This window comes from Echinops telfairi, unplaced genomic scaffold (genome assembly GCF_000313985.2).
Source record: "Echinops telfairi isolate 266 unplaced genomic scaffold, ASM31398v2 ScPeMD7_7457;HRSCAF=8495, whole genome shotgun sequence".
Taxonomy (NCBI): Eukaryota; Metazoa; Chordata; class Mammalia; order Afrosoricida; family Tenrecidae; genus Echinops; species Echinops telfairi.
In genome coordinates this window covers 46,435,959-46,463,687 of record NW_022111357.1, presented here as the reverse complement: position 1 = coordinate 46,463,687, position 27,729 = coordinate 46,435,959, and the positions used below count along the sequence as shown (strand labels likewise).

The window sequence follows — 27,729 nt, the reverse complement described above, 5'->3', positions numbered from 1 at the left end:
TGTCTTTATCTGTAAAATGGGGTCATCTTGCTTGGGGGACCTGGCAGGAAGAGCTGGCAGCTGTCCTCAGGGGTCACTGCTGACTGCTAACCCCTGGTCCAGAAAGCCTGGCCCCCCATGACACCTCCCTGGGCTCCCCAGAGGCCAAATGGCACAGTGAAGGCTTCGTGCCCGCTGGGGTTTGTCCTCCAAAGGCCGCTGGAAGCTGGCCCTGGCCGCCTCCCAAGGCGAGAGCTGGGATGGTCAGCCAAGCAGGGGAAAAAACAAGTGGGGGAGGGATGGGCAGGGGGCAGAGGAGGGAGCTGCTTGTGGGCACTGCTGGGAGAAGGACCCTGGAGTCTGAGGAGAGAGCAGCCCTGAAGGCGGCCAGCCTGCAGCCTCACTGCTCCGCTGGGTTCCAGGGCTCTGGCCTTGGCTGCCCAGGCCCAGACAGCCCAAGCAGTCCTTGCCTACCACCTGCCTGAGCCTCTGGGCGCCCGAGAGGGTCTGTGCACAGTTTCAGGTCAGCCAGGGAACAGGGACGTGGGGAGCTGAACCCAGGGTCTGGATTAGGGTTTTGGGGGTGTCTGGGTCAGAGTTTAAGACAATGGGATACAAAGAAACCAATCATTGGGCCCATCAGCACATTTATTTAAGTCAGTCCCTGGTGTGTGGACTCTGGGCTCTCAAGGTATATCTGACATTTATTTAAATGACAAGATTTGGGGGTATGGATTTAGGATTAGCAGCGGCCCCAGAATATAGGGGGTGGCAGATAGCCCACCCTCCTAGAAGACAGGCCTGAGGAAAGTTTGGGGTTGGAACTTCGGGCCTTTGGGGCATTGGTGGGAGCCCCTGTGGCATGTATAATGGTTATGTGTTGGGCAGCTAACCACAAGGTCAGCTGTTCGAAACCACCAGCTGCTCCATGGGAGAAAGACGAGCCTTTCTACTCCCGTAAAGTTAGAAGAACTCACTGCCATGGAGTCAGTGCTGACTCATAGTGACCCGCTGTGGGTTTCAAGACTGTAACAGGAGTAGATAGCCTAGTTTTTATCCTGAGCAGCTGCTGGTGGTTTTGAACCCCCAGCCATGAGGATTGCAGCCCAACCAGTAACCAGTACACCACCTGGTACCCACTGGGGCAGTTCTACTGTGTCCTCTGGGGCCGCTGTGAGGCAGCATTGACTTGATGGCAGTGAGCTTGGTTTTGAGTTGGGACACTGGCATGGCTGGTGGGGTCTGGGGAGGCATGAGTGAGCAGCACCAGTGACAATGACAGTGGGCGTGACCCGAAAATGTCTGCATAGCAGAAATTCATTATTTTAAATTCAAAAATCCCTACAGTTATTCATAATAGCAAGCATATCTTTGTCATACGTCCAGCATACACGTATCAATATGGCAGCACGGCTAAAACTGTGCTCACTTACTTTTGTCACTTTCTCCTGCACTCCCTCAGAGTTGTCACTATGCTCCATTACAATATGCTTGCACAAGCCTACTATAAGCACGCCCTGCTTCTTCTTTGATGCCAGTGTTCTTGTAGTCATTGACTTTCATCAAATGTTCCACTGTTATAGTAAATAAGGTCAGTGGTTCAAGCCCCCCAGTAGCTCTTTGGGAGGAAGATGAGGCTGTCTGCTCTCGTGAAGACTGACAGTCTCGGAGACCCTCTCTATAGAAGAATTATGAGCTGGGCCACTCATGAGGCTTCCTGTGTGAATATTTACAGTCTCAAACCCCCACAGGGGCAGTTCTACTCTGTGCTGTGGGGTCGCTCTGAGTGGGAATCCACTCAGTGGCAGTTGAGTGAGATGAGTTGGACTTGGCTCCATCTATGGGGTGTGTTTGGTTGTTTTGATATTATGGTAAGTAATATTTGTGAACCTAAATCGGTTAACTTTTTTGAGAATGAAAAAGGAGACAAACTTTGTAAAGTTTCTGTTCGGTTACTACTAATATACTGTAATTCAACCTAGAGATTTTTAAAAAGTTTATTATGAATTAGTGAATAGATTGTTCTAAACACTTTTGTAGTGTTTATTTAAAAAAAAGTTCACTGCCATTGACTCTATGCCGACTTATAGCAACCCTATAGGTCAGGGTAGAATTGTCTCTGTAGGATTCCGGGACTGTAATTCTTTATGAGAGTAAAAAGCCCTTTCTTCCACGAAGCAGTGGTGGTTTCGAACTGCTGACCTTATGGTTAGCAGCCAATGAGTAGCCACTACACCTCTACACTTGTAGATAACCTAAGAAATATTGCATTTAAGCAATTTACAGCTAGATTACCTATTTCTCCATGATTAGAATTTGTCGCACTCATTACTAAGCTATCTATACGGTCTGGTAGGAGACAGATCCCTGGGAGGGACACTAATTAGTTATGGACACCACCCCCTCAGGCATCTGGAATGTCGGAGACGTGCTTGGGGTTTGGATTGAGACAGGCTGGGCCAATAATCCAGCTCAGGCGGGTCCTGGTCAGAGCTCGGATTTCCTCATCCCGGGGCAGCGGGTTCTTGAGTGACATCCGGTACCCGGGCAGGGCGTGGCGCGCCAGGTGTTGGACACCCGTGTTAGCTAGATTTTTGGAGCCGGAGAACCTTGGTTGCCATGGAGAGAGCAGTGGTCCCCCCTCCCTCTATGGGCCAGCCGTTCTAGCCCCCGCGGTCTCGTTGGCCGGCGTCTCTCTGGCCCCGGCCAATCTCTATGGTCCGGGCTCCGGAAAAAGGCGGGTGGGCCCCAACGATCCGACCGAGGAGTCCAGAGCCAGACAGGTTGGAGGAGAGCCTTAAGGCAGGCTGGGCGGGCAGGTGGGGCGGGGCCTAACCGCCAGGTGGACCAGATGGAGGCCCAGAGGGTGGTGACCAGACCGAGGCAGGAAGGCGGGGCCGTGGATGGGGTGGAGCCTGGACCCGGCTTGGGGGCGGGGCTTAAGAGAGCTGGGCGGGGTCCGCGCTCCATAGGCGGAGCCTATAGAGGGGTGGGGCTTTCCTTGTGGGCGGAGCCAAAATCCGAACCTTCGGGGTGGTAATGAAATAAGGGGCGAGGAAGTCCAAGCGTGGAGGAAGGGAAGGGCGGGTGCCAGGCTTGAAATAGGAAGGACTGGCCTACCTTGGTTTCCTGGAGGCGGAGCCAAGGCGCGGGGCGGTGGTTTGGGGCCTGGCACTGAGGGAGAGTAAGGCATGGGGCGGGCCTGTCCAGTGATTGACAGTGGGGCGTGGCCCTGGCCAGGAGCTCGGATGCCTAGAGCCAAACAAGGGAGGGAATCTGAGTCCGGGGGCGGGTCCTCATCTGGGGACGTGGCCAGTCCTAGGCCTGGGGGCGGGGGCGGGTTCAAAACAAGGGCTCGGCGGGAGGCCAAGGATGTCACCGGAGCTGGACCCCGGGGGTGGAGCCGCGCCCGGAGACAGAACCAATGTCAGGCCCGGTAGGGGCGGAGCCTAGCGAGGGGCGGGGTCGGGGGGGTTCCCCTAGGCCGCGGCCTGAGGGCTCCTCTGCTCCGCAGGATGCGGGCTCCGGGTGCGGGCACGGCCTCCGTGGCCTCGCTGGCGGTGCTGTGGCTGCTGGGGCTCCCGTGGACCTGGAGCGCGGCGGCGGCGCTCGGCGTGTACGTGGGCGGCGGCGGCTGGCGTTACCTGCGCATCGTCTGCAAGACCGCGAAGCGGGACCTCTTGTGAGTGCGCCCCGGGCCGGAGGAGGGGCGCCCTGCGCGCTGGGGGCGGGCCGAGGGGGACTGCACCGGGACTTGTAGGGCTCTAAGGGGCTGGGGGAGGAGCTTTGCGGCTTTCGGGGAGGGTCTCTAGGGGGAGGTTAGTGATTCCTGGGTGTTGAGGCTGTTTGGGAGACCTTGGTGGTTTGGGGAGCAAGCTCGAGGGCTGCTTGGGGGCTTGGAGGTCTTTGGTCCGGTGGTGGGGACTTCGGGGAGTGGGACTCGGCAATCCGTGGGGGCTTGGGGAACCCACTGGAGACGTGAAGTGTGGATATCTTCAGAGACCCTAGTTAGCCTCCCAGCTAAGAATCCTTTATATAGGGCTTTCTGGAAAGGAGCTGCCTGGGAAGGGTGTGTGTCCTCCAGAACACTTATAGGTGCCTGCTGCCCCCTCCAGAGCCCTGGTGGCACAGTGGGTTAAGCGAAAAGGTTAGCAGTTCAAACGCACCCGCAGCTCCGCAGAAAGATGACGATTTCACCTGCTGCCGTAGAGTGACAGCCTCAGAAACCCACAGGGCAATTCTGCCCTGCCCTCGAGGGGCAGCTGAGTCCCAATCACCTCGATGACAGCAGGTTTGGCTTGGGTTTGGGCTGGTCCCTGGGGGGCACACCGAGTTGGCCTAAAGGTGGTTTGAACTCATCCAGCAGCGCATGGAAGAAAGGCCTGGCAATGCCTCAGTGAAGATCAGAGCCCAGAGAACTCCTTGGAGCAATTCTGTGTGGTACCCGGGGCTTTGGTATTTCCTGCCCATTTTTGCATGTCCCCTGCTCTCTTGGGAGAGCTTGGGGTAGGGAGTGAGTCTGTGTGGCACTTTGGGGGCCCCGATGTATTCCAGGGCCTGTTAGGGGCTGTCTGTGACAGGGCTCTCTGGGGGACTCTGCTGCCTTCCTTGGAGCGTCTCTAGCGGTGATTGAGGGCTTTTCTCAAAGGAGCTGTTGGGGTCTTCCTGCAGAGGGCAGAGCTTTGAGGGGAGTAGGCATTGCTTGGGAGCCTTGTCACAGGGGACCTCCAAATGTGAACACTCTCCCAGCTTCCTCCAGGGCACCCTCCTCTAGTGGAAAGTGGAGGCGCTGAGCCTACTTTAAGGTTGGGGAAACTGAGTCTCAGGGAGGTGGAGTCAGGAGGAGCCCCACTGTAGGTTGACCCTGTTGAAACTTCTGGAACCTGTGCGTCCTCATGCCCACAGCCCCAGCCTCTCCCCTCCCTCCCCTGGGGTCTTTTTGCATTGGCATCTGACCCTGCCCTCTGCTCACCTCCTTCCATAGCTCCCCATCTCCTGAAGGAGGGCTCAGCTTGGTGCTAGCCCATGCACCATCCGCATCTCACCCCACCCCACCCCCGCCACCCTACTTCCATCCAACCCCCACATCAACACAGGCTGTTCTCTTGGCCCACACACTGACCCTCATTCTGCCTGGTGATGCCCACTGGGGTCCCTTCTGCCACGTCCCTTCCCAGTTCGTTTTCACTCTGTCCCCACAATGGCTCATCTTCAGCCTTGCCTCCCTCCCCTCCCCTCCCCGTGCACACTGGTCCAGCTTCCTCACTGGTCCTGAAACACAGGAGCTCTGTTCCTGCCTCAGGACCTTTGCATCTACCCTTGCCTCCGCCTGGATCGCTTTACCACCTGCACCTCCAGAGAGCCACCCTCTGGCTCCTATGTAGACCGTCCCCCTGTCACTCACTGGCTAAATGGCTGACCTGCCAAGAGCTTCCCTCCATGTCAAGTGTCCTGCTAAGTGTTTTCGTGTCAGGGACCTAACTGAGTTCACGCAACCCCAGGGTGATGTGTTCTAGGAGTGCCAGAATTTTGTGTAGATCCCTTAAGGATAAGAACCAGGATCCGCATAAAACTGGGTCGCGTGAGGTGGAGCGCTGACCTAGCCTACTTTCCACCTTCTTTACCTCTTCTGACGCTGGCCATCATCCTCTCCCCAACACACACACACACACACACACACACACACTCACACACACCACCCCCCCCATTTCTCTGCTGGGCTTGAAGTGGTTCACTAAGGAAGTAGCAGAGGCGCCGAGGCAAAGCCTGGACGGCTCCCCCAAAGTGGAGAGCACTTTTCTCCCCTTTTCAGTGAGGGGGGTCCGTTCCCTTCTCTCCGCATACCCTCTCTGGGCTGCAGGCCTCTCCACTGCCCACTGGCCCAGCTCACAGGCAGCTTAGAGGAGTTGTTCAGCTCTCAGCTCTGTTCCTGGCTGCGGGCTTTTACTGCCACCACCAACTGCCACAGGACTCCTTCCAGGCTGTGTGGCAGTCTCCCCTGCAGGCCTCTCGCTGTTTCAGTGCTGTAGCTCTTGACCTGTTACAGCTCTTTCAGGCGCTTCCTCCCCTCCCCTCCCCTCCCTTTCCGTACGTCAGCTGCTCCTCTCTTCTTTTGTCCTGCCTTCCTTTCAGAAACCGCAGGGGGCTGGCTGCATCTTTAACTCCTGGTAGGTTTCAAGACCAGGTCCTCCCAGCAGGGCCACAAACTGACCAATCTTCCCGGCTGTGATAGTTGTGATATTTGCATAGTCTGTAAAGTCACTTCGTTTGCTTAGTATACTGACCAATCTTTGCAAGGCAGAGCCCAATCAAGGAACAGGCTGTAGTCCAGGACCAGGCAAAAGTATCAAATGCCAATCAAGCTGGACAAAAAGCAACAAACCCTTTGTGTGGGGAAAACTAGGCCAAAGGTAGATCCCCATAGCTTAAGGGACTAATCTCTGAAACCACTTCCCCAAGGAACCGATGCAAAAGGGCCCCCTCTAGGAGCAAGTTTCCTCGCAGGTAGGTGGGTACCTGTCTCCAGTTCATAGGTGAGCACAGGTTCTATCACTTCTGTAAGGTGCCCCAGGTGGAGGAGGAGTCGAACCAAATCGGCATGGCCGTAAAGCTAGACTTGTAGCTACTAGTAACACTTATCACTTGAGGGATCATTTTGTTATCTCTTTTCTTCAGCTTTTGGGCCGGTTTTTCCCCTCTGGGCTTTGCAGGTGCAGACAGACGATGTTAGTCTTGGCATCGCTGTAGCCCAGCGCCAGGCCGGCACCCAGCTGGAGCAACTCACTGCTGTCACATTGATTCCAGCTCAGTCACCCTACGTGTCAGGGTAGAACTGCCCTGTGGGTTTGCAAGACTGTAACTCTCCATGGAAGTAGAAAGCCTCATCTTTCTTCTGAGGAAGCAGCTCGGAGGTTTGACCTGCGGAGATGCGGAGCCCAGCACATTGCCCCCTGCACCACCAGGGCTCCTTTTAACAGGAGCATAGGATGTGTTTATTACATAGAGAGGTCTTTACTTCCTCCTTGGGCTTCCCCTGTCACCCCTTCTGCTCAGTGCCACCTCTATAACTCAACTCACTGCCATCGAGTCATGCCAACTCGTAGTTCTGGCCCTGTGAGTTTCCAAGACTGTAGCACTTTACAGGAATAGAAAGCCTGGTCTTTCTCCTGCTGAGTGGCTGATGGTTTCAAATTACTGACCCAGCTGTTAGCAGCACAACGTGTAACCACTATGCCCCAGGGCTCTCTATGCCTCTGTAAATCTGCCCCCCCCCCTGGTCTCCCATGGGACCTGGGCCAGAAACTGGGTTCATGCCAAGTCCCTGACATAGAGCTGCACACAGTGACCACTATCAGTTGTTCATGCAGTTTCCAGCTCTCAGGGACCCCATGTTGTCCGAGTAGGACTGCATATTCTAGGGTTTTCCGTGGTTGGTTTTTTGGAAGCAGATCACCAGGAGTTCATTCCAAGTTGCCTCTGGGTGGACTTGAACATCCGGCCTTTTGGGCAGTAGCTTTGTGTGTTCTTGGTGTGTACCACCCAGGGATGGAAGAAAGAATGGCTCATTAGCAAAGGATTCTTCTGCCAAAGGCAGCCCTAGCGATGACCTCCAATGATCCCACCCACTATTATCCACATTCTTGCACAGCCCCTCCCTGTGTGTATGTGAGGGTGGGGTGTGCGGGAACCTAGGGAGTTGCTTCTAATACCACACAGCAAAGGTCAAGGCAGGGGACTTCTAGGATTAGGCCTTAAAAAGACTGGCTTGCATTCTGGGGTCTCTTCCCCCCAGTGTGTGTCAACTTTTGTTGACAGTTATATAGTGATGTCATTTGGCAGTTCTGTAGTCCTTCCCCGTGCATTGATCTGATGGGACCAGGCAAGCAGGTTGAGGTCGAGGCTGGGAAGGACCATCTGTACTCCGCTCAAAGGCCTAATCCGATGGAAGGAGCTTTTCCCCGAAGAAAGAAGAGCCTTGAACTGTAGGCCTGGGGTCCCTGCGCTGAGAATCTCCCAGGCCCAGGGGAATATTGATGCCAAGACACACGGAGCTCTCCAAGGGATTGCTGGCCTACAGATGTTGGAAGGAGACAAGGCCCCTCACTAGGCTGGCACCCTGACTTTAGACCTCTCACCCCCTAAACAAGGGAAGAGATTTATTTCTTCACGCCACCCAGGGCTAGTCTTCCTCTCGTAGTAGCGCTGGAGAGCTAAGACCTGCAGGAAGCCCCAGGCAGAGGCTCAGGAGAGTGGGGGCAGGATGGATCCACCCAGTGAAACCTGGCTGACACACCTGGTCTGCAGCCTCATGCTAGATTCAGGGCCAGAGCCCCCAGCTGAGCTGCTCAGGTTCCGGACCCACGAAACCTTTGACATTCTAATCCCATGTTGTTTTCAGCTGGTTATTTGCCACATGACAGAAGCTAACTAACGAGCCAGGCCCTGTCATAACCTTCCCACGCTCAAACCAAGCCAGCTGCAATCTAATCACCTCCAACTCCCGGCGACCCCTGTGTGTCACAGTAGAACTCTGCCCCACAGCTTCATCACTGCTGTTTGGGTGTAGGCCACCTGGCCTTTCTTCCGCGGGGCTTCAGGGTGGACTCAAATACCCACCCTTTGGGTCACAGCGGAGGATGTTAACCATTTGCACCACTCCGGATGGGACCAAAACCCAAACACCAAAGCCATTGCCTTCATGCCCCTCTGATCAGAGCAATTCCAAGCCGTGGATAGAGTTTCTGAGGGGCTATGTTGTTCTGCCAGCTGAGCGTCTCATCTTTCTCTCACGGAGCATCTGGTGGGTTTGAACTGCAGGCCTTGTGGTTAGCAGTCCATGCTTACCCAACAGCACCACCAGGCCTCCTCCTGGGCAGGACCCCACTTGCTAATTCAGGTGGGCGAACTGAGGCTCAGAGGGTTGAGGCCATTGGCCCCGAGCGAGGCACACAGCCAGGGGGAGCCGAGCTCTGGAATCAGTGCCCTTGGCTGTCCTGTCTTCCTGGGACGGACATCCTGGAGGCTGCCTTTAGACCCTGAACTCAGAAAATATTTCCGCAGCCCACATGGCTTCTCCCAGATGGCATGCCTGTAGCATTGACGAATCCAGTCCTGTCTGTCCCAGCAACACCTCCCTGCCCCAGAGCCCAGGGGCTGGAGGGAGACAAGAGTGGGCCGGAGGAGTGGTGTCATGAAGGAGGCCCCTTGGAAGGGCCTGGAACCAGACAGTAGCCTCTTTGTCTCTAGGGTGGGGGTGGCTGGCAGCGCTGGCAGGCAGGCTGCCCCGGCATGTGGCTGGCATCCGGCACTCGAACCCCGCTGGGTGGGCGAACTCCTGCTGGAAGCTCTGAGAGGGCCCAGGAGCAGGACGGGACAAGCGGTGAGGCCCCGGGCGGGCGGTGCTTATCCTGAATGTGGTCAGCAGGGTGCTCACTGCCGGTTTCTAGACCAGGTCACCCATGGTCACCTGTGGACAGGGAGTGTTGATCCATAGTGTCGCACCGATTTCAACTCACAGTGACTCCCCCACCCCCCAATGACAGAGTGGAACTGCCCTCTTGGGGTTGCTAGGATGTCATCTTTAGGGAGGTCACGAGGTGATCTTCCTGCGGCATCACTGGCTGCGTTCAAACCGTCAGTAGTCAAATGCTCCACGGGCGGGCGCACCGCCAGCTTCCTTGCTTAGTGACCCAGCACTGCATAACCAACCTCACCAGAATGGCTGCAAGTCCGGCCTCAGGACGCCAGCTCTAGTGGCTCTGGGGGAGGGTTGGTTCCAGGCTAGCTCCAGGTGACATCGGTCTGACCTTCTCTGGGCTTCCTGGTAATCTGCCCCAGTGCCCGGAGAAGGGCACCGCACTTGGGCAAGTCGAGGATGGGGAGAGGGAGGTGGACGCACACAGCGGCTGCCGCGATGAACCCCAGCGCGGCACCGATGGGGAGGCCGGCGCAGGGCCGGCAGTGTTTCCTTCTGTGGCTGTTTGTTGGCACCAACCCAACACCACCTTTCTTCTGTTTGGAACGCTTTCTGTTAAGTGTCAGGCGCGGTGTCTGGCTTCCTCTGTGGAGTGAGTTTGGCAGTCAGACCCACAGGGCCAGCTCCTCGCCGGGTCTTGCCGTCTCCCAGCTTTTCATTTGTGTGTTCTGCTTTCCGGGGTAGTTCAAGTGCAGGTTCTAACCCGCACTCAGGTTTCCCTGTGTGCTCCCTGTCTGGTACGCTCTTCTGACCTCAGTGAGCCCTGGGGATGCAGGGCTGCTTCTCTCAAAGTCAGCCCTTGGAAATCACCACCACTCCCCGGGAGGAAGATGAGGCTTTCTGTTCCTGTGAAGAGCTACAGTCTCGGAAGCCCGCAGGGAAAGCTCTGCCCATCGCCTAGGTTCGCGTCAGAACCGACTGGATGGCAGTGAGCTGAAGTTCTGATCTCAAGTCCCACCACAGTCCCAGGGACACCATCAAAGTACGTCTAGCTCAGCCTCATCATATAAACTTAGAAGTAGCCATGTGCCCTTGTGAGGCTCTCTCACCGAACTGTAAGTCAGTGAAACCTGTCAGTCACAGGAAAAGCTACTTAGCCATGTTTAACTTCAATATAGAGACATGGAAGGACGTGGAGAAGGTGGTGGACAGTCAGGTTGACTTGAACATGACACACTTTTAACAAGAGCCTCACATTCTAACTCGCCAGAACCCTCTCTCCATCCCCGCTGCCCAGCTGAGCTCATGGCGACCCCACCATGACAGAATCAACGTGGCCAGATGGTGCAGCCTCGCCTAGCAGCTGGGTGGCCAGTCCATCTCCCCAAGGGCCTCCTTCCTCACCAAGTGTGTCCTCCTCCGCCGATGGATCCCTCCCAATGACGTGGCCCAAGCTAGCTCGTCAAGTGGTGTTCTGTTGTCCATCAAAGCATTTTTCTTGGCTAATTTTCAGAAGTAGGTCACCAGGCCTTTCCTCCAAACTCCACTGCAACCTCCCCGTGGGGGATTAGGTGTGGGGTTCCCGCAAGAAACACAACCAGTGACGCTTGGGCGTGTTGTCCATAGAAAGAGATTCACATCAAGAGATGGCTGGCACCGATGTAGAAATAGGTGCAGTCCTGTGCAGTTCCAGGCAGGATGCCCACATCAGGGCAGGTTGTCAAGAGAGACAAATCCAGCGACACTCACCTATGTGCAAGCAAGAACTTTAAGAAGAAAGTGTACATCCAGCAGTAATTAGCTATGCCTTCTTGGTATGTACGATGATCTCATAGGCTCAGTCCAGCTCATCCCTAAGTCCAACGCTCGTCTGTGAGGCCCTCTGCAGACTCACGTGGTCACATGCAGTGACCGAGAATGCAGGAAGCTCACAGGCCGGTGGGTGGGTGCAGCGTCATGTGGATCCAAGGTCGGTGGACACACAGCAGGGCACGGACAGCTCTCAGGGTTCAGGCTGGGGGGCACTTGGGGGCCACCCCTGGAGACAGACAGAGTCCCAGTGAAGCCCCAGCGTGGAGGAAGGTGAAGGCGCAGAGGGATGCAGCTCCCAGAGTCCCTCCGTCTCTTACACACGGCCACACCCCCAAAGGTGCCATCAAGCTACCACTTGATGGACAGGTTTGGCCCCACCCCTCGCCAGGAGTGTCTAGTTGGCCGAAAATCATTCACCTCCCACAATGACGGGCGAATCAGAGACCACAGGGGGCACAATTGTGGCTGGTGGATGCAGAGGTCTGAAGTCTGCCGAATGAATCCATCTTCGCCGGTCCGCTGACGGCCCTTGGATCTGCATACAACCCCACGGGGAGGGAGGAACCAGACCAGCTCCAGCTCCGAAGGGCCAAAGGGGATTGGACTCTGCTCCTGTCTCGTCTCCCGAAGCTCACGGCACCAAGGAGGCGCCATCAACAGGCTGTGACTCAGCTGATAGGTTGAGCTCTGCCCCTACCCTTACCCAGCTGTGTCCAGTGGACCATGCCAATGAGTGACCCTGCTGTATCTGAGAACGCCAGTGCCGTAGCTGCCAGCATCGTGGCAGCAGACGACACACGCAGGATGATGGCATCCCCGGGCAGCTCCTGTTTGATAGCTTGCTGTCCTTGTTTCACCGATGGGTGTGCCTCGTCCCCCTCCCAGGATATTCACTACATCATCATCATGTGTTTGCTCCTTGCACAACCACTGTTTCCTCAAAGATTTCCCACCTTTCTTTGTTTTATTTTCCTCTCCATTATCCCTCATGGAGGAAATCCCCAGGGGTTTTCCTGGTGTGAAGCCAATTAGAGCTGTCAGCACCCATGTGTGGTGGGAAGGCTTGGTGGAGAGTGAGCTCCATGCTAGGGTCATCCGACCAGGACTTTTTCTGGAAACCTCCACTGACCATGCCTTTCCATCTTTCCTTGTGGACTGGCCAGCTTCCCGGCTCCCGCCTAGAGGGGCAGACCAACAACTCGCCGGGAGCCCCCAGGGAAAGAGGACTGGGGCTCGGCACTGCGGGAGTAACCATTACTTAACATTCTGTTTAGCCCCAGTGGGTTGTCTAGAGAAACAAACCGAGTGACAGTCCTCTCGGTGTGCGGGCTTTATATCAAGAAGTCATTATATGTCAAGAAGGCAGTCCAGCCGAATTCAAGCCCCTCCGTCCGGTGCTAGTCCATCGGTGCCTCTTCAGACCCACGTAGCTGCGCCAGGGATGCAGATGGCGAACCAGGAACCAGACAGATCACAGGCGGGTGGGTGCAGAGCTGTGTGGCTCTGAAGTCGGAGGAAACATGACAGGCACCATCAGCATTGCGCACGGGCCGCCCCTGGAGACAGACACGGAGTCTCCGTGAAGTCCCAGAGAGGGAGGCCTAGTCAGTCACCCTCCTACACCCCCAAGGAGGTGTCATCTTGATTGACAGGGTCGATTCGACCCCTAGCCAGGGGTGTCTGGTTAACATAAAATCATCTAACCACCACCACCACACTTCCTCTCCACAAGGAGGTGCCCGGCCCAACATCCTCCAGAGCTGGTGGTGAGGGGGCTCTGCAGCCCCTCTGCAGCCCCATACTGGAAACCCAAAACAGTTGCTATGGAAACTAAAGAACATTCACTGCCATCCAGCCAGTGTCCACTTCTAGGGACCCCAGAGTAGAACTGCCCTTGTGGGTTTCTGGGGCTGTAACTGTTTTTGTTTTGCTTTCATTAAAGGGGTTATTGAAGTTAGCAAGTTGTAATGCCAGTGAGAACTACTCAGGGTAGTTGTTTAGCAGAACATGTTACAAAGTTTCAGTCTGCTAATAAATGCCCAAAGGGGCATACCACTTTGCTGTCATCCTCAACCTGAAGTCCAACTTCCCCAGTTAAGTGCCCAGAGGCAGCCCACTCCACAAGCCAGCCTCCTGCACAGTAGCACGCAGCTTCGCTTGCTTCCTGGATTGGGAAGTTCATTACTGTTCGAGGCCAAAACTCTACGGGGGTAGAAAGCTTCCTCTTTCTCCCTGGAAGTGTGACTGCTGTTTCGAAACTGCTGACCTTGGCCGCCCACCTCGTAAGCCACTCCACCCCGGGGAGGGCTCCTTGCACTGCCATGGAGTCCATTAGAATCCCCCGTGACCCCACGTATTACAGAGTAGATGACTGCCTAGGGCTGTCAGGCGGTGATCCTCTCCCCAGAAGCAGGTCACCAGGCCTTTCTTCTGCACTGCCCCTCAGTGGGTTTGAACCAGCAACCTTTTCAGGTTGGTCCTTCAGTGCGACTCTGCTTTCTCCCACCTCCGATGCCTCTGGCCTCTCTCTGGCTGCTTGCCAGTGCCCCACAGTGGGTGGGTTTTGTCTCTCCTGCCATTTTCCCTGGCCCTGAAGGTCACGTTCTAGGAGCCCCAGCGGTGTAGTGGCTACATGTCTGTAATTGCTAATCCCAAGGCCAGCGGTTCGTAACCACTAGCCAATCAGAAGGAGACAGATGGGGCTTTGTACTCCCGTAAAGAGTTATATTCTCAGAAACTCACAGGGGGGCAGCCCTATGCTGCCCTGTAAGGCCGCTGTGAGTCAGAATTGACCCGGTGGCAGTGAGTAGGTCACGCTGAAACAGACAAACACAATCCTGCCCTGGTTGCTCTGGGGACTCAGGGAGGTGAAAGGGGGGCACCCCTTAATGAGATGGAGTGGACTCAGATAGGATGGCGCCGGCACAGGGCAGGACCACACATTGGTCTGTTGTCCACGGGGCTGCCCTGAGTTGGAAGCAACACAAGGACAACCCTAACCACAAGACAGAGGCTGGATCTAGGCTGGGCTCTGAGCTGGGATGTGGAGGGTGAGGAAGCACCCCCAACCCCCACCAGCCATGGGAGCTGTAGGTGCAAAGGCTCTGAAGCAGGAGCCAAGGGAGATGGCTATGCAAGAAGGGGGAGTAGGGGGAGCCGAGGGGCGGAGGGCGGTGAGCTGGCAGGTGGATGGGGGGCCTCGTGGGCCACAGGGATAGTCGGTGATTAAAAAAAAAATAGCATGAGCAACCCTTAAACAGTGAAACATTGTTTAAAAAAACACAATCTCTGTAAACAGAATCCTGTGCATGCTCCTTCACCTGGCTGCTATTCAGCAAGCACCGCTCGGCCTGCACCGATCCCCCCTCTGGGGTCACTTGAAAGAGGGAAGGACGAGGCTAGAACTCCCGGCCTCCTTCCTTTCTTTCAGGGCCAAGGAGGCGATCCTTAGTCTCTGGGTTTGTGGACTGTCTGCCTCTGGTGACTCCACAGCCAGGTCTGCTCCTTGACCTGTGCCCGTGGACTGGATTCCGACTCAGGGCGGCCCCACGTGTTACCAAGCCTGTGGTTGGCTGTCTGCGTTATGGGCGCAGGCGACAGGCCTTTCCTCCGCAGTGCTGCTGGGCGGGTTCTAATGCCCACCTCTAGGTTTGTAGCTGGTGGTGAACCCCTGGTACTCCCTAAGGAATCTCCTCTCTGTATCCCCCACCCTCCACTGATCAAAGCCTCTTGGACCCAACGAAGAGAACCCTTTTCTCCAATGAGACCCATATCCATAAATCACCCTCACTCTGACTGCAGGGGACACAATTCAGCTGCTAACCGAGGTTTCATCAGGGGTCAGTATGGCCATGCTGTGGTCATGCTATGGTCATGCTATGGCCTAGTTTACGTGATAGAAAGTTGACCCCGTCTTCACACAGCTCCCTGAGGAGGGGCCTTTGCTAATGAGCGTGTCAGCCACCTCAGAGCAAAAGGACAGGCACCAGAGGGACCTGGTGGTGGCCCACTGGCCCAGGACTCCACCACCCTGCCCTCTATGCCAAGCCCACCTGTAGAGTGACCTCATCCTAAGACCAAGCTGTTCAGACCTGCCCCTGGGACCCCAGCAGCCTTCTTCCCCCAAGACTGCCCCATGGGCATCTTTGGGGCAGGTACTCTGCTGCCCCGGGCGGGGGGGTGGGGGGTGGGGCAGGGTCTTGGTTTGGCTCCACTGCTGTGCCCCCAGCACCCAGAATAAGTCAGACACAAGTTGTCCCTGGGGCAGGGAGAGACAGCAGGCCAAGGACAAACCTGAAATCAGTGCCCAACAAACAAAAGCCCATTGCCATCACGTTGCTTGTGACTACGGTGACCGCATCTGCTGTAGAGCAGCGCAGCCCGCAGGGTCTTCTTGGCTGTGTATGGAAGCATATCGCTAGGCCCTCTTCCATGACACCCCTGGGGGTGGGGGGTGGGGTGAGCTGCCAATCTTGAGGTGACGAGTGCCAAGGAATATAAACTAACTCAGGGATGAGGAGGGACATGTGGGGAATGGGTAGGGTCACAAGGGCTGGCTCCCAGAGGGGACACTTGAGCCAGGACATGTTGGAAGGGCTATGGGAGTGTGGAGGAGGAGTGTTCAGGCAGAAGGAACAGCCTGGCAAAGGCCCTGAGGTGGGTCCATGTGGGTTTAGGTAACAGTGGATGACTGGAGGGCAGATGGGAGGTGGGAAGTGGAGGAATAGGCCAGGAGGGCAGGCGGGAGGGGAGAAAGGAGGCAGAAGGGAAGTGGACAAGCAGGGCGAGAGGGAGGGAGATAAAGAGAGAGGAGGAGAAGGGGAGGGACAGTGGGAAGAGGAGAGGTAGCAGAAGAGGGGGGGTCAGGGCGGGGGTGGGGGCAGGGGAACAGAGGTCCCGTAGTGTGAGGTTCACAGCAGTGCGTTCTCAGTGTGAGCCCTCCCTCTTCCCCGCCACCACTGTTAGAAGCTTACGTTTATTCAACCTGGACTCACCTCCTCCCATGACTGGGGTCCCTGGTGGGCCTGCCACCGAGCTCACACCCAGCGAAGCCTGCACACACAGGTGATCAGCATTTAGGAGGAGGGGCAGAGGCACAGCCACACCCGGGCTCGCCAGATAGACACCTTGAGCCCCCTCACTCTACCTGACCACGCGGCTCCTGGCCTCCCCTGGCAGTAGGGGCAGCCCTCCCTGGCTGGGAGGTCCACTTGCTGCTGGATATTCCAGCTGTGTCCCTGCTACACAGCCGGGGTCATCAGGGGACCCATGTCAGGGCTGGGCTAGAAGGGGAGGGATCTGAGAGCCAGGCAGGAGGTATGTGTGGGGGTGTCAGAGTCAGGCACTCAGGCTGTCCCAGGAGGGAACAAACTGGGCTCAAGGAGGACAGGGTTGGCCCCGAGACGAGGTCACAGGGGCTGCGTTAACCCAATGCCAGAGGTGGGCAAACTGGGAGAATTGATGGCCTCACAGCCGGAGGCTGAAAGTCCAAGTCAGGGTCTCAGCCGTGCTGATTCCTTCCTTGTCTGTAGCCTGCGCGCTTCTTGGTATCTGGACACTCAACATACGCCCCACCCCAATCCCACAGTTTAGGATTTACAATATGTGAGATCCAGCCTGGGTTCTAAGGGGCGGGGCAGTTGTGTAATTGAAGGGGAGCAACTAAGAGACAAAGTTTTGGGGTGTTCACCTCTGCCAAGAGTTCAGGAGCCAGGTTGACACAGAAATAATGTATTCCCAACATCAATTTATGTATTCTCAGGGCATGCCAGCCCCCCTAATTACAGGTAACCACAGACAGAACAATGTAGGCTTTACCTTTAACCCTAGAGGTCCCTGAGTTCACTGGAGGAGCAAGTAACCTAATACCAGTGCTGGGGGCAGGTAAGGGGAAGTGACTGCCCTGAGCAGTGAGCGCATGTCTGCTCCTACAGATAAAGCCATCAGCCACGTGCTTGTAAGAGGCCACTTTAAGACAGCACTATTATGGGAGGCTATGGTGGGGAGTAACCTTAGTTATGAGAATGTGATTGGGACTCATCTCTACCCCACCAGGGTGAAGGCCTCCCTCCACCCCAGAATCCTGGACTGGCAGGCTTCTTAAAATATAATAAAGAATTCATCTGCACACACTCTTTTCCCGTTCCTGTGTTTCCCACAACACAAATCGACCACCTTTCTTAAGTGCTAACTCACTTAGAATTACCCCCTATTCAAATTGACACACATTTTGCAAGAGGACACAGCTCAATGCATGACAAATAGGTCTGCTTTAGATGAGGGTACTGGGCTCCCGGAGGCACCCAGAGCCTGCAGGCAGCTAGACAAGCCGTAAGCCCCTGAGCAGCCAGGCAGAGCCACCGGCGACACCGCCCCTTGTCGGTGACACCGGCCCCTTCCTCGGCAGCGGCCTCTCTGTGCTGATCCGCGTGCGACGTGAACTGCACCACCACCAGCGTGCCGGCCACACCATCCCGAGCATATTCCAGGAGGTGGCGCGGAGGCAGCCCGAGCGCCTGGCCCTCGTGGATGCGGGCAGTGGCGTGTGCTGGACCTTCGGGCAGCTGGACGCCTACTCCAACGCCGTGGCGCACCTGTTCCTGCAGCTGGGCTTTGCGCAGGGGGACGTGGTGGCGCTTTTCCTGGAGGGCCGGCCCGAGTTCGTGGGGCTCTGGCTGGGCCTGGCCAAGGCCGGCGTGGAGGCCGCGCTGCTCAACACCAACCTGCGGCGTGAGCCCCTGGCCTTCTGCCTGGGCACATCGGGCGCCAAGGCCCTGGTCTTTGGAGGGGAGCTGACAGCTGGTGAGGCTGGGTGCGGGCTGGGGGCACACAGGGCAGGGGCGAGGTGGCGCTGGATCTGGGGCTGACCTGCACCCCATGTCCGGCTGCAGCGGTGGTAGAGGTGAGCGGGCAGTTGGGGAAGAGTCTGCTCAAGTTCTGCACTGGTGACCTGGGGCCGGAGTGCATCTTGCCTGCCGACACCCACCTTCTTGACCCACTGCTGCAGGAGGCCTCCACCACACCCCTTGAGCAGCCCCCTGGCAAAGGCATGGATGGTGAGTTGGGAGCCCTGTACCCCACTCTATCCCCAGCACCTGCCCAAGACCTTGCCCCCAGTACACACCATAGCCCCTCGCCATCATTGCCCAGCCTCGGCCCCCATCTCCATCCCTGACCCTGCCCTACCCTGATGCTCAGCCCAGGCCCTTATTGATCTCCATGCCTGTCCCCATGTCCCCAGTGCCTACAGCAAGGATGCCCCAGAATGCCACGGTCTCCCCAACACCATCTAGTCCCCGATGCCCACCCAGACACCGTGGCTTTCTTGCCTTCACCATCTGTCCATCCCCCACTCAGTCCCCGACTCCCACCCCATGCTCTCTTCTCCCGTGCCTGCTCCGCCCCGCTCCCTGTGCTCATGGGTCTCCTCCCTTGATTGTCTGTCCCACCTTGACTCCCACCCCATCCACCTGTCCCCGGGGCACTCATCTCCTCCGTCCTCGGCCCCCACCCTGCCCTCAGTTCTGCCCGCTGGCTCTCTTCGCCCTCCCCCATCCCCACCCCCTGTCCTGCAGACCGGCTCTTCTATATCTACACGTCGGGGACCACGGGGCTGCCCAAAGCTGCCATCGTTGTGCACAGCAGGTGAGCCCCCAGCTGGTCACCTCTGGGCTTGTGGTGCCAGCCCCAGCCTCAGCCAGGCCAAGCCCTCAGCCCCCAGCCCTCAGAATCTGGTCCCCAGGCCTTGAGCCCCCTGCCTCCCAGGGTGTCCTGAACTGTCCACTTTCCTCCCCACCCAGGCCCTTTCCCAGCCACCCCCACATGGGTCCCCATGCCCCCTGATAACCCCAATAGCCCCCAGGGATGTCGGTTTCTAGTTCAGACCTCATCCCTCCTCTGTCCTCAGGGTCAAACCCACGCTGCTGCCTTGTGAACCCACATCGTCCTCTGGCCCCAGCATGCCATGCCCTGGGCCTCCTCTCCTGTTGCCCACTCGCTCCTCACTCTGCCCGAGCCACTAGCTAGAGGCCAGCCACTTCTGGGTGCCTTCCCTGGGCTTGCCCTAGCTGGCTCCTGCTCCCCAGATTAGCTCTCATCCCCATCCCTTGTGTCCCAGCATCCAGCATGCTCCCTGTCCCCTCAGCCCCCACACCCCTTTTGTCCCTCGCAGGTACTACCGCATCGCGGCCTTTGGTCACCATGCTTACCGCATGGAAGCCCTGGACGTCTTGTACGACTGCCTGCCACTGTACCACTCCGCAGGTAGTCTGGAGCCGAGGGGCTGGGTTGGAGCCGGGAGCAGCGGGGGGTGGACCCTCACCACCACCGGCCCCCTGCAGGGAACATCATGGGCATGGGGCAGTGTCTCATCTACGGGCTCACTGTTGTCATCCGCAAGAAGTTCTCGGCCAGCCGCTTCTGGGACGACTGCGTCAAGTACAAGTGCACGGTCAGCCCAGCTCCTGCTCCTCACTCCCCCTCGCCTGGGGCCCCAGGGTTGGTAGGGATGGGGACAGCTGTCCACTCCTCCTGATAGCTTGGGTGTTGCAGGTGGGGAAGCCAAGGCTTGGTGCCTCGGTTTCCCTCTGTTGTTCCTTGTCGCTGAGTGGACTCCAACTCACAGCCCCCTTGAGGCCCCGTGGGATTCTTGGGGCGCAGACTTCCAGGCCTTTCTTCTGAGGTACCTCCGGGTGGGTTGGAGTCACTAAACCATCTGGGTCACCCAGAGGCTTCTCTTAGCTCCCGAGTGCCACCCATATGGGCATGTCCTCCAGTCCTGGAGGCTGGAAGTCCGGCGTGGGTGCAGGGCCACGCGGGTTCTGTCTTTGTGAAAGCCGTGGGAATCCTGCATCTGCTGGCACAAGGGGAGGTCTCTGCATCTGCCTTGCTCTTTTCATAACCCGGGGGTTCGGCTGGGGATCCTCCTGACCCTGGTGTGAGCCCAGTGGACCTCTGACATCAGGTGGCTTACATTGCATGAAACCTGTCACTGTCCAGTTCGCTCCCGGCCCCTGGTGATGCCGTCCTCCACTCGTGTCAGAGTAGAGTGTCCCCAGAGGGTTTTCAAAGACTGAGTTTTTCAGAGGCGGCTAGGGGCCTTTCTTCCAAGGTGCCTCCTGTGGATGGTGGTTGCATCCAGGCTGGACTGTAGCAGCCCAGTGAGCAGCCCTGTCTGCAAACTGGGAGTAATCACTCAGCAGCCAACCCTGAGATGGGCACTTGGGGGCGCCTGGGGTTTCTGGAGGTCACCCTGGCAAGCTGGGTGCCAGTGGAGAACTGAGACAGAGAAGAGGCCCTGCAGGGGGCGCCCAGGAGATGGCAACGCCCTGGGAAAGCAGGGCTCAGTCCAGGTGGGTGCCCCGGGACTACTTAGGTGCACGCCTCAGGGTGCCACCCCAGGGGCAATGTCACCGGGATGTTTATCCTCACCCAACCTGATTTGGGTTTCCTGGAAACTGGACACCCGAGATCAGGACCCCGGGCAGGGGGTAGGGGTGGGGATGGGGGGTGACACGAGGAAGCCCCATGGTGGGTCGGAAATTGCGGCACACACTAAACACAGATCCCACCGCGTTTGGCCCGCCTTCCACAGTGAGCCGGCTGCTGGCCCTCCTATTCTGCGTGTGGCACCAGCGCCTGACAGCGAGCTGCAGTGTCCACTGCTGGTGGAGCGGGCGGCAGCCAGGGTCTCGGGTTACACACACCTCCGACGATGACAGCTGGGCTCCACTGACCCGACTTCCGTGCCCGCCCTCTAGGTGGTCCAGTACATCGGGGAGATCTGCCGCTACCTGCTCAAGCAGCCGGTGCGCGAAGCCGAGGGCCAGCACCGCGTGCGCCTGGCCGTTGGCAACGGGCTGCGGCCGGCCATCTGGGAGGAGTTCACGCAACGCTTCGGCGTGCGCCAGATCGGCGAGTTCTACGGCGCCACCGAGTGCAACTGCAGCATCGCCAACATGGACGGCAAGGTGCCCTGGCAGGCGACAGTGCGGTGATGCTAGGGGTGCCCACCGCAGGGCCCGAGGCAGGGGGCGTGTGCGGTTAGGAGAGAGGGTCCTCGCATCCCTGACCTCGTTTGCCTGCTCAGGTCGGTTCCTGCGGCTTCAACAGCCGCATCCTGCCCAACGTCTACCCCATACGGCTGGTGAAGGTCAACGAGGACACGCTGGAGCTGCTGCGCGACGCCCAGGGTCTCTGTGTCCCGTGCCAGACTGGTGGGCGGCCATCCCCTACCAACCCCCGAGCCCTGGCCCCTCTTGACCCTTCTCTTCCCCAGGCCCCACGTATTCTGCCAGCCCTGCACCCTCCTCCCCCGCCCCCAGGCCCAGCTTTCTCGTGCCTGCAGGGACTTGGCCCTGCCCCCATTCGCATGCCCCGCCCCTCCCACCCCCACCCTCTTAGCTTGCCGCCTCCACAGGGGAGCCGGGCCTGCTCGTGGGCCAGATCAATCAGCGGGACCCCCTACGCCGATTCGACGGCTACGTGAACGAGAACGCCACCAGCAAGAAGATCGCCCACAGCGTCTTCCGCAAGGGCGACAGCGCCTACCTCTCAGGTGCGCGGCTCACCTGACGGACCGGCGCAGGGCGCTCAGGGACCAGAATCCTCTGCCCCACCGCCCACTCTCCTCTGCCAGGTGACGTGCTGGTGATGGACGAGCTGGGCTACATGTACTTCCGGGACCGCAGCGGGGACACCTTCCGCTGGCGCGGGGAGAACGTGTCCACCACGGAGGTGGAAGGCGTGCTGAGCCGCCTGTTGGGCCAGACGGACGTGGCCGTGTACGGGGTGGCTGTGCCAGGCAAGTCGGGCTTCAGGCAGGAGTGTGTGCATGTGTATGCACACGCGCGCAGAGGTACTGGGGGTGGCAGCCCCAGGGTGTCTGGGTGGGCAGCACCCCAGAGGTACAAGTGCCCTCGATCAGGGCACACTCCGGACAGCTGCTCCTGGTGACCTGACTGGGAAACCACGTCCCCACCTGCAGGTGATCAGGAAGCAGCCTCTGCGAGCACCGCAGGGCGTGCAGGGCATGGGCCCTGGGCAAAATGGTCAAGGCGTGGCCGGTGCCGCGATAAGGGAGGGGGGCGCATGCTCAGCCGAGCCTCTTCCTCAGGAGTGGAGGGCAAAGCAGGCATGGCGGCCATCGCAGACCCTCGCGGCCAGCTGAGCCCCAACGCACTGTACCAGGAGCTGCAGAAGGTGCTGGCGCCCTACGCCCGGCCCATCTTCCTGCGCCTCCTGCCCCAGGTGGACACCACAGGTGAAGCCATGCCTCCTCTGTCTGTCTGTCAGTCTGGCCATCTCGGGTGCTCGTTTTCCCTGCTTCGCCTCCGGGCTGGGGCTGACGTCATGGTTCTCTATTCCATCTCCCGTCCCGCTAACCAGTCAAGTGGACTGCGCCTCCTGGTGGCGCCTTGTGCATCGGGCAGCGCTGCGTGCTCCAGTGCATCTGCAGTGGCTGAGTTGGTTGAAAGTAATCACCCGGCCTTTCTTCCGCAGCTTCTCTGGGTGCCCTTGAACCTCCAACCTTTAGGCTAGCAGCTGAATGTGCTCACCTGGAGCACCACTCAGAGACCACTCCCTGCCCTCTTCCTCCGCCCCCCCAAGGCGGGGATGAGCTCTGCATTTTCCCGAATTTCCCTGTTGCTAGGCGGTCTGAGTAACCCCTAGGCCTTTTATGTTGCTGCTGCTGCCTGTGCGTTGGGGTTGCTGTTGTGTGATTTGGGGGCACTTGGTCATAACCTGGATGTTCATTCCTTAGCATTTCTGGACAGGAGGACACCCCCTCCCCCATCTCTTATCCTATGTCTGACACATGGTCCATGGTGATTTGCGGGGGGGGGTGGGCACCCCACTGCCATTGAGTCTGTGCTGGTGCAGAGCCTTCCCGTGGGACACAGCAGAACTACCCTGGTGGGTTTCTGAGACCGTGAGCTCTTTCCTTTCTCCCTCAGAGAACTGGTGGCCTGGTGGCAAACAGTCCAACATGTACCCCACTACACCACCAGGCTCCTCGTCTTGGTAGAAAAGAGACCCTTAATTTCAAGATGAACCAGCTTCTCCTTTCAGGAAAACACACCTGATGATTTGTGCTTTGGGACACTTTGTTCTAGAAAACCAGATCACCACGGTGTCCCCGTCCTTGCTTGTGCTGGTCTGCAACCAATCCTTATTGTTACCATTCAAAGAACTTCTCCAGACCCCTGCCGGGGGCTGAGTTCCCCGGGCAGAGCAAACTCTGGACTCGCTCAGCTGCTCACCAAAAGGTTGCCTCTTCATGTCCACCCAGATTTGCCATGGAAGAGAGGCCTGGCAATCCACTTCCCAAAAGTCAGTCCCAGAAAGCCCCACCGAGCGCCTGAAGCTCGACCCTGAAACACGAGGGCCAGCTGCGAGTCAGGCGCAACTTGAGGGCTACTGGTTTCATTTGCCCCCAAGCGTTGGAGATCATTTCATCAAGCGCCAGAGAGTAAATATGTTCAGCTCCCCAGGCCACATGGCCTTGTCCCAACTCCATCATTGGAGGAGCGACTAACGTGATGGTGGTGCCAACAGCACCGCTACATCCTGACCAGCGAGGTCGTGAGGCTGACCAGGACCCTACCTCAATGATCCTCCCCACCCGCCTGCTCTCAGGGGAACTCAGACAGACCTTTGCCCTCTGGCTTTTGCATGAGTCCTGATGCCAGCTGTCCCTCCTGCAGGATCTATTGCAATGACCACGGTGAGCCGACCACATTCTAGCTGGCTGATAGAGCAGTCTGCTACTGCTCTGGAGCAGGGTCAGGAAGCTGCCTGCCAAAGCCGCCCTTCAGGGTAGCACCCCTGTCTTGTGACAGCCCTTGTCTGTGAGCTGCAGGTCTCTTAGGTGGCTTCTTGCCCTCCCCTCCCCTCCCTCCACCCCACCCCCGGTGCATCATTTCTTGACCAATCTCTTCAAGGTCCATACCAATGACACCACCAAAAACCCAGTGCCATCAAATCAGTTCTGACTCACGGCGACCCGATAGGACAGGGTAGAACTGCCCCTGTGGGTCTCTGAGGGTAGAAAGTAGAAAGCCTCATCTTTCTTCTGAGGAGCAGCTACTGGTTTTGAACTGTTGACCTGGCGGTGAGCAACCCAATGGGTAACCCACTGTGGTTCCTCTATACCAATCACAGGGCAGGCAGTAACCCAGGGCCCGACAAACACGATGGAACTACAAGCTGTTCGCAGCCTGCCCCAGAAATGCCGGTCAGGCCAATCTAGACAAAAGCAACAAAACCTCCAGGAGCGGAAACTAGCGCAAAGGTAGCTTAGCAGGGAAACCTCTCAAGCTGTTTTCCCAAAGAACCCAGGCACAAGGCCACCCAGAGGGACTCTTTCCAGCATACTGATGCACACACAAAGGGGCCTGGCTCTGTGCAATAAAACGTTATTTTCAAACCCAGCGGGTGGGTTGGATCTGGCCCAAAGACCATCGTTTGCTCATGGCTCATCCGTGTGGCCGCACCACGAGGTGGACACGACTCAGGCGGACACCGGCGTGCCCAGACCAAGTACCTGCTGTGGCCAGAGTGGTCGGGGAGGCCTTCCTGGAGGAGGGAGGATTAGGTGGGCCAGTGGGGATACATGTTCCCGCCTGGCCTCCACAGGAGGCTGTCCCTCCTGGAAGCCGGGCCCTTCCCCAGCCAAGGTCTTTTCCATAGGCACGTTCAAGATCCAGAAGACTCGGCTGCAGCGGGAGGGCTTCGACCCGCGCCAGACCACAGACCAACTCTTCTTCCTGGACCTGAAGCAAGGCCACTACCTGCCCCTGGACGAGGGGGTCTACAGCCGCATCTGCTCCGGTGCCTTTGCACTCTGACCTGACTCCCAGAAGTCCTACCTGGACCTCCCTCCCACCGCCCCTCCTTGCCACCTCCACCGCTGCACCCTGCTGTCCCTCTCCACCTTCCTCCCTGGGTCTTAGGGCCCGTGGCCTCCCCATGTGCCGTCCTTCGCCTTACCTCCCCTCCTCTCCGCTGCCAGAGCCGGGCAGACGTTACCTAGGAGGTGCGCCCCGTCTAGCCCTCGGCAGCTATTGCGTCTGTGAACCAGCCTGCATCCCCCTCTGCCTCGGAGCGTTGGTGGCGTAGTGGGTTCTTGTTGGGCGGCTAACCACAAGGTCAGCAGCTCAAAACCACCAGCTGCTTCACAGCAGACAGACTAGGCTTTCTGCTTGTGTAAAGATTTACTGTCTCGGAAACTCACCGGGGAAGTGATACTATGTCCTGTAGAGTCTCTGTGAGGCAGAATCAGAGTGATGGCAGTGGGTTTGGATTATGGCCTTTGTGCCCCCCTTCGCCTGCCCTCCCTCCCTCCCACATCCTCCCCTGCATCCTTCCCCACCTCTCACCTGCCCAGCTGTGCCTTATGGAGCCCCACCCAGGGCTCCCTCAGCTGCCCTTCCAAACCCCAGGCTGGGATCCCCCTCCTGCTGAGATGAGCAGTGAGGGTAGTCTGTCTGCCCCCCAGCCCACCCAGGTGTGTGTGTGTGTGTGTGTGTGAATGACAATGAATAAGGGGGATATTGGCAGGGGACCCCCCCCACACACCTCAACTGGAAATCTCGCCTGGGGAGTTTTGCACATCCCTCCTCCTGCTGGGTCCCAGGCCTGCCGGCCGCTTCGGATGCAACAGAAGCGTCTGGAATAGACCGTTTGTGATTGCCTGCCCTGGCCAGGAATCTCCACAGAGCTGCAGCCCCAGGGCCCGGAAGGTGGCATGCTGGCTGCTTGGTGGACGGCACTGAACCTGGTCATGTTGGGGCTCAGGCACACTTTTTAGTGGGGCCTCGAGGGTCTCCCCATTTGAAGTGGCTCTTGGAGGGACCCCTGGAGTGGCACCTGAGATGACCTCCCGGGTCCCCAGATCCCCCCAGTGGTGATGCCTTGGATGCCCCCACTGCCCTGGCTATGGACACTGAGACCATTGGTAGTGGCATGCGGGGCTCCTTGGGCATGCCGTCACATTGGACGCTGATCTCAAGACACCCACACCAGCCTCGCTGGGGGCCAACCGCCCAGCCCCCCAGGTGCCGGATTCTGTTTCCTGGTTGAGTTTAAGAAATAAACCTGTGGAGTGTGGCCTCAGGCAGGAGCTGTCTTTCCGCCAACCCCACCCCTGCACACTGCCGGCTCCTGTACTGCGGTTGCCTCCTCACCCACCTGCCAGGACTTTGGGGAGACTCCAGGATAGGTGTGCACAGGCTGGGGGTGGGACTGGACACCAATAGTCCCGGAGGCCTCAGAGAGCCCTCTATCTGCCACATTGTAGCTGGTGCTGCAGGCCAACGCAGAGCACAGGTGCGTGCTGCCAGGCACCAGGGAGGGCATGCTTCAGGGAACAACTGAGAACAGCCTGTGGAGGTGGTCATCTGAGTCTGGATTTGAACCCAACTCCACAGTCCATGTGGTCAGCGTCCCCCTACTGCTGTCACCATAACAAGAGGGCCTCTATTCCCGTATGTAGTTTTCCATTAGAAACTGCATCCATGTGGTGCATATTTTGTAACCCCTGGACCAATGGAGCCACGTGATTAGTGGCTAAAACCCGTCATCTGTAGATGCATCTTGGTTGCCTCATTCTGACCCCAGCCCTGGAGGGGAGGGCCTAACTGGGGACGGACAGTTGGGCTGTACTGATGGAGGACGGGCTGGGGGGAGGGAGGCTGAGAACAATGGGGACAGGTGGGCGAGCGGCCTGCGGTTCTGGTCGTGGCCCCATGGTCTGCAAGGAGAGGAACACAGGTGGAGCCGGCACATGACAGCGGGAGAGGACCAGGCTGTTTTGTTTTTCAATCAATGGGCTTCAGGTCTACCAAGAAAGCAGAACGCAGAGTTCGCAGTATAAGGCGTCTCCTCTCGTCGCCTTGCATCCGTGTGGCACATTGGTTACAGTGCATGTAGCAATGTTGGCATGTCAGTATTAACCGGAGCCCCTCATTTCCATGAATGGGAGAGCTGGAAAACTGCCAGCTTCGTTTACATCATCCCCAAGTGTTTGTAGTTTTCCATGTACACACGCTACACCTCTTTTGTCAACGTGCTAGGTGTGACAGGTGCAGTGTGGATCTCTACACACTGTAGCTGCGTCAAGTTGATGGACGTGGCAGCCCCGTTGATGTCTCCGAGAACAAAATCCTGCACCATCCCATGGCACCTTCGATCGTTGGCATGTTTGATCTAATAGAGCTTCTGCACTATATCAGACAACACAGTCTTCTGACCCATAATGGTCGTCAGTCTACTGTCACCAGGCCTTTCTTCCTAGTCTGTAAGCACTACTAAAACCTGCTTACCATCGATGACTGCCAGTGTTTGAAAAGCATCACAACATCACAGCCACACACACCACCACCACCACCACACAACAACTTAACAGGCAGGTGTTGGCTCTATTTGTATCCGTTCAATTCCCCAGACCCACCACGGCCCCGCCTCCTTCCAGCCCCGGCCCCGCCCAGCGCTCTGTCCCCTAGAATACCCACACCCACCAGGGT

General features: G+C 57.8%; 2 protein-coding genes across 2 annotated transcripts in view; both read left to right on the top strand.

Annotated features, from left to right (window-relative positions):
• The first annotated feature begins 367 nt into the window (after positions 1 to 367).
• On the top strand, positions 368 to 26,320 carry SLC27A1 (solute carrier family 27 member 1). Its single transcript, XM_004697797.4, has 13 exons — positions 368 to 502; positions 3,494 to 3,661; positions 17,613 to 18,007; positions 18,097 to 18,261; positions 18,781 to 18,850; positions 19,377 to 19,468; positions 19,546 to 19,655; positions 20,965 to 21,174; positions 21,294 to 21,420; positions 21,624 to 21,761; positions 21,843 to 22,007; positions 22,320 to 22,466; positions 24,896 to 26,320. The coding sequence occupies exons 2-13, from the start codon at positions 3,495 to 3,497 to the stop codon at positions 25,051 to 25,053; spliced, it is 1,944 nt and encodes a 647-aa protein (XP_004697854.1). The 5' UTR covers positions 368 to 502; position 3,494; the 3' UTR covers positions 25,054 to 26,320.
• Positions 26,321 to 27,461: 1,141 nt separating this feature from the next.
• Positions 27,462 to 27,729, top strand: part of PGLS (6-phosphogluconolactonase) — a 7,275-nt gene continuing 7,007 nt past the window's right edge. Inside the window, exon 1 of the mRNA XM_045299255.1 lies at positions 27,462 to 27,467. Coding sequence (XP_045155190.1) covers positions 27,462 to 27,467 — 6 coding nt within the window. The remainder of the gene's footprint in view (positions 27,468 to 27,729) is intronic.